The sequence below is a fragment of the Cetorhinus maximus genome, unplaced genomic scaffold (genome assembly GCF_964194155.1).
Source record: "Cetorhinus maximus unplaced genomic scaffold, sCetMax3.hap1.1 HAP1_SCAFFOLD_787, whole genome shotgun sequence".
Classification (NCBI taxonomy): domain Eukaryota; kingdom Metazoa; phylum Chordata; class Chondrichthyes; order Lamniformes; family Cetorhinidae; genus Cetorhinus; species Cetorhinus maximus.
The window spans coordinates 1,263-7,689 of NW_027596729.1; the positions used below are offsets into that span (position 1 = coordinate 1,263).

Consider the following 6,427-nt stretch of genomic DNA (forward strand, 5'->3'; position numbering starts at 1 on the left):
CAGACCCACAGGAGCAGCAGTGTAAACCCACAAACACACATAGGCAGTGTGGGCCTTACACACACACGTGAGTAGTGAATGTTATATACAGCAACATTTCTCTCTGACTCATTCACACTCACACACCTCGCTCACACACACACCGCGCTCACACACACACACACACCGCGCTCACACACACACCGTGCTCACAGACACACACACACAGCGCTCACACACACACCGCGCTCACACACACACAGCTCAGCCACTTGCAAACATGCCCATGGGTGTTAGAATGGAGCAGTTAAGCACAGGGTTGGCACAGCTCAGTGTGAGCGAGGTATCCGATCCCTCTGCTAGCCAGGACCTTCACCACTTGTGCCTTTTGCCGATCTTCGAGCAGTGGGCCTGCACCTGAGGCAGGAGGAAGCCTGGGGGAGGTTGCAGGGCCTTGTCCAGTCCGGGTATCAAGTAGTAGCTGATGAGGGGGACGGGTTGGTAGAATGTGGCATACTGCACCGGCTTGTGAGGGTACAGAGGCCACGCAGAAGTGCACTGGGAGAAACTTCCAGAAACCTAAGGGATAAAATTATTGAATCAATTAAACATGACAAATCAAACACACAAGCTCCATTTAATCCCCAGCCCCGTCTCCACAGGCCACGTGCAAGGACTTGCATTTCTCTAGCGCCTTTCCCCACCTCAGGACGTCCCAAAGTGTTTCACAGCCAATGAAGTAATTTATTTGAAGTGTGGTCACTGTTGTAAATAGAGGAAATGTGGGCAGCCAACAATTGCACAGCCAGTTCCCACAGATAGAAAGAGAGACAGACTGTGTTCGGGAGGGAGTGAGTGAGTTTAGGGAGGTAATTCCAGAGCTTAGGGCCCCCAGGCAGCTGAAGACATGGCCGCCAATGGCAGAGCGATGGGAAGCGGGGGATGGTCAAGAGGCCAGAATTGGAGGAGCGCAGAGATCTCGGAGGGTTGTAGGGGCTGGAAGAGGTTACAGAGATAGGGAGGGTTGTAGGGGCTGGAGGAGATTACGGAGATAGGGAGGGTTGTAGGGGCTGGAGGAGGTTACTGAGATAGGGTTGTAGGGGCTGGAGGAGGTTACAGAGATAGGGAGGGTTGTAGGGGCTGGAAAAGGTAAAAGAGATAGGGTTGTAGGGGCTGGAGGAGATTACGGAGATAGGGAGGGTTGGGGCTGGAGGAGGTTATGGTGATAGGGAGGTTTGTAGGGGCTGGAGGAGGTTACAGAGATAGGGTTGTAGGGGCTGGAGGAGATTATGGAGATAGGGAGTGTTGGGGCTGGAGGAGGTTATGGTGATAGGGAGGGTTGTAGGGGCTGGAGGAGGTTACAGAGATAGGGTTGTAGGGGCTGGTGGAGGTTACAGAGATAGGGTTGTAGGGGCTGGTGGAGATTACGGAGATAGGGAGGGTTCCAGGGGTTTATAGAAATAGGGAGGGGTGAGGAAGGATTTGAAATAAGGATGAAATTTTTTTTTAAAAACGGAGGTGTTGCTGGACCAGGAGCCAGTGTAGGTCAGTGAGCGACAGGATAGTGATGGGTGAACGGGACTCAATGTGAGTTAGGGTCTGGGGGCAGTTGAATTTTTGATGAGTTTCCAGGGGTAGAAGGTGGGAGATCGGCCCGGAGAGTATTGGAACCATTCACTCCGACCCCTCCCAGCACTGGGTGCTCAATGTTCTCTTTACCTTGCCAGTAGCTTCAGCTGTTTTTGCTGCAGTTTCCTTCACTGTTTGACCTTTGGCATGTTCCCCTTCATCTGACGAAGTCTCCGAGTGGCAGTCAGGTGTGCTGCACTCCGAGGACGCGCTGCCTTGCTCAGAGTCTAACGACGCCGCCCTCCTGGAGTCTTGTCCAAACTGAGCGACAGTGAAAGGCAGACTCCCATCACTACACCTGCAGGAATTTCAAATGAAGATTTAGTGGGAATCGGGTCAGGCAGCAACACGCGAGACACAGCCACTAACAACCTGGTATAAACAACAAACACCCACACAAACTGGCGAACACAGCCGAGGGAAGGTTTACCGTACAGTGAAGGAGAGACAGAGAGCACAGCAGTGAGAGAGAGAGACAGACAGACACAATTCCCCCTTTGGAAGTTCCTGTTGAATCTGCATCCACCCCCCTTTCAGGCAGCGCCTTCCAGATCACAACAACTCGCTGTGTAAAAAAAATCTCATCTCCCCCTCTGGTTCCGATTCCCTTCAATCTGTGTCCCTCTGGTTACCGACCCTCCTGCCACTGGAAACACTTTCTCCTTATTGACTCTATCCAAACCCCCTCATGATTTTGAACGCCTCGATTCAATCTCCCCCTTAACCTTCTCTGCTCTAAGGAGAACAATCCCAGCTTCCCCAGTCTCTCCACATGAACTGAAGTCCCTCTTCCCTGGCGCCATTCGAGTCAATCTCCCCCTCACCCTCCCCAAGGCCTCGCCTTCCCTCCTAAAGTGTGAGGCAGTCGGAATCGGACACAATTCTCCAGATGAGCTCCTTGTGTTTGTCTCTGCGGTGACTGTGTTGCTAAACCATCCAGGTGAAGACTTACCTGCAGCACACCTCCTGGGGATCAATCCACAACGTAATCTCTTTGGGCAGTCTCAACTGGTTATATTCCACATCACAGTCTTGACAAGCGAGCAACAAGGATGGGTCTGCTTTATGTTTCCTGTTTATCCGAATGCATCTACCAGGGAGAGAAAAAATATACTGAAGGATCCAAGAGGACAGACATTAGACCATCCAGAACCCTACTGGCCCTTTTCCCAAGTTGTACCAAGTCCTGTTCAGCCTTCACCCCGTCACTCACTGACATACATTAGCTCCCAGTCCAACAACGCCTCCATTTTAAAACTTTCATCCTTGTTTCCAAAACTGTCCCCACAACCCTCCCTATCTCTGTAACCTCCTCCAGTCCCTACAACCCTCCCCATCTCTGTAACCTCCTCCAGTCCCTACAACCCTCCCCATCTCTGTAACCTCCTCCAGTCCCTACAACTCTCCCCATCTCTGTAACCTCCTCCAGTCCCTACAACCCTCCCTATCTCTGTAACCTCCTCCAGTCCCTACAACCCTCCCCATCTCTGTAACCTCCTCCAGTCCCTACAACTCTCCCCATCTCTGTAACCTCCTCCAGTCCCTACAACCCTCCCCATCTCTGTAACCTCCTCCAGTCCCTACAACCCTCCCTATCTCTGTAACCTCCTCCAGTCCCTACAACCCTCCCTATCTCTGTAACCTCCTCCAGTCCCTACAACCCTCCCTATCTCTGTAACCTCCTCCAGCCCCTACAACCCTCCCTATCTCTGTAACCTCCTCCAGTCCCTACAACCCTCCCTATCTCTGTAACCTCCTCCAGTCCCTACAACCCTCCCTATCTCTGTAACCTCCTCCAGTCCCTACAACCCTCCCCATCTCTGTAACCTCCTCCAGTCCCTACAACCCTCCCTATCTCTGTAACCTCCTCCAGTCCCTACAACTCTCACCATCTCTGTAACCTCCTCCAGTCCCTACAACCCTCCCTATCTCTGTAACCTCCTCCAGTCCCTACAACCCTCCCTATCTCTGTAACCTCCTCCAGCCCCTACAACCCTCCCCATCTCTGTAACCTCCTCCAGCCCCTACAACCCTATCTATCTCTGTAACTTCCTCCAAGTTTCTATAACCCTCCCTATCTCTGGAACCTCCTCCAGACCGACAACCCTCCAAAATCTCTGCCTTCCTCCAATTGCAGCCCCTTGAGCATCCCCTGATTTCCATCGCTCCACCATTGGTGGCCGTGCCTTCAGCTGCCTGGGGCCCTAAACTCTGGGATTCCCTCCCGAGACCTCTCCACCTCCATCTACCTTCCTTTAAGATGCCTCTAAAATTTCATTGTCTCAGCTTTAAAGGGGCTTTAAGCGGTTCAGCTGCTCATCCAAATTTAAAACTGAGCAGCGGCGCCCCCAGGTGGGAAAAGGCCGGTATTGCAGGGACAACTTCGAGCAACTTTCAAAACAAAGACAATCAATGAACTCTCTCCCCCATCCCCACCGCCTTTCCGATCCCCCTTTTCTCCAATAATTTATATAGATTTTTCTTTTCCCACTATTTCCATTATTTTTAAATTTATTTCCATCAATTGTTTTATCTCTTACCTTCTAGCCTATTTCGATCCCTTCCCCGCACCCCACCCCCACTAGGGCTACCTGGTACCTTGCTCGTCCTGCTTTCTACCCTTAATGTCCCCATTAGCACATTCCTTAAATAATATCACCACCGTCACCACCTCTTTGCCCTTTAGTCTATGACATCTTTTGGCTATCTCCACCTTATCACTGGCCCTCTATCCAGCTGTACCTGTCCCACCCCCTCTTAAACCAACATATATTTCACCTCTTTTCTATTTTTCCTTAGTTCTGTTGAAGAATCATACGGACTCGAAACGTTAACTGTTTTCCTCTCCGCAGATGCTGCCAGACCTGCTGAGTTTTTCCAGGTATTTTTGTTTTTGTTTTGGATTTCCAGCATCTGCAGTTTTTTTGCTTTTTTCAAAACAAAGACTTGCATTTCTCTGGCGCCTTCACCACCCCAGGATGTCCCAAAACCTTTCACAGCCAATGAAATACTTATTCAAAAGTATGTTCACTGTGTAATGTCGGAGACGTGGCGGCCAATTTGTGCACAGCAAGCTCCCACAAACATTAATGTGGTAATGACCCAGATCATCTGTTTTTTTAGTGATGTTGGTTGAGGGGTAAATATTGGCCCCGGGACCTTCCCCCTGCTCCTCTTCCAAATAGTGGCCGTGGGATCGTTTACACCCACCAAGGAGGCAGACGGGAACTTTGGTTTAAAGTTTCACCTGAAGGCCAGCATCTCCCTTTGGCACCGACCCTCTGACAGCGCGGCGCCCCCTCGGCACTGGCACTGTGGAGTGTCGGCCTGGATTATGGGGCTGAAGTCTCTGGGGTGGAGACTCAAACCCAGGACTTGTTCCATCTGCTCTCGCAAGTGGATGGACAATGTCCCTCAGCGCAATGCAAGAAATAGTGAGGAGGGTCCTCCCTGGTGTGCTGTCCAATATTTTATGCTCTTTCAGGGGGAAGCTGGATAAAAACATGGGGGGGAGGGGGGCAAGGAATAGAAGGATATGGTGATGGGGTGCGATGAACAGGGGGTGGGAGGAGGCTCGTGTGGAGCAGAAACACTGGCACGGAGCAGATGGGCTGAATGGCCCGTTTCTGTGCTGTAATATTCTAGCCATTGTACTGGGCGGCTCTGCTGTTTGCTTACCTGTATGCTTGTCCTTTGCTGGGATTGGCTGGGTACCAGTGATTGTGGTATTTTCGGTACAGTATCGCAGTGAGCTTCTCCCCAAACTCCTCGATCTTTTCCTGATGTAGCCTGCTGCGATTCCTGACCAAGCTGACCAGGAAGGACACTCCGGCTCCGATCTCCTCCTTCATCGTCTCCTGGTGTATCTGCGGGGGGAAGGTGGGGGTGTTTAGAGATTAACCTGTTCAGAGTGTGTTACAGTCGGGGATGTTGGGGTTGGGTGAGGGAGGGGGGGTGGGGAGAAGGGTGATGGAATATAGAGATCATGGTCTGGCTGCTGGAATGACCCCTTTGTGTCAACAACATCCCACCCCCACCACCAGCAACTCTTTTACCTGCCCCTCCCCACAATAGTGATGGCTGGTGAGCTATTTGACTGTGGTAGGCATTGCTGACAAGACCCTTCTGGAACACGCACCTGGATACAGACAGACTGTTTCCTCTTGTGTGTGGGGGAGACCAGAACTAGGGACCATCGATATAAGGTCATCACTAATAAACCCAATGGGGAATTCAGGAGAAACCTCTTTACCCAGAGAGTGGGGAGAATGTGGAACTCGCTCCCACAGGGAGTGGTGGAGGTGAATAGTATCGATGTGTTTTAGGGGGAAGCTGGATAAACACATGAGGGAGAAAGGAATGGAAGGATAGGGTGATGGGGTGAGATGGAGAGAGGGGGGTGGGTGGGAGGAGGTTCGTGTGGAGCAGAAACACCGGCACGGAGCAGATGGGCCGAATGGCCTGCTGTATATCCGGTGAAGAACTCACATTTCTGTAACGCCTTTAACCGCTGCAAGATATCCCAAAGAGCCTCACAGCCAAATGACTCCCTTCCATTTATGAAGTGGGGGTCACCATCGTAATGGGGGGGAAAGCAAAAGCCAATTTGCGCACAGCAAGATCCCACAAAGGACAATGCGATAGTGACCCAGATCCGATTTTTATTTGACAGCGATATTCATTGGGGTGGGAGGAGGGTGGGTGAATATTAGCCCCACAACATTAAAACGGAAAACGTTATAAAGGTAAATGGGAGGACGCGGAGACAGGGACAAGGAGCCAGTCCTTACTCCAGATGTTGTTCATAGTCACACAGCAG

General features: G+C 51.3%; 1 protein-coding gene across 1 annotated transcript; it reads right to left on the minus strand.

Annotated features, from left to right (window-relative positions):
• Positions 1–351: 351 nt before the first annotated feature.
• Positions 352–5,459, minus strand: LOC144674748 (protein BTG3-like). The gene is made up of 4 exons (XM_078535968.1): positions 5,287–5,459; positions 2,561–2,698; positions 1,699–1,906; positions 352–558 (listed from the first exon to the last, which is right to left on the minus strand). The coding sequence occupies exons 1-4, from the start codon at positions 5,457–5,459 to the stop codon at positions 352–354; spliced, it is 726 nt and encodes a 241-aa protein (XP_078392094.1).
• Positions 5,460–6,427: the final 968 nt, after the last annotated feature.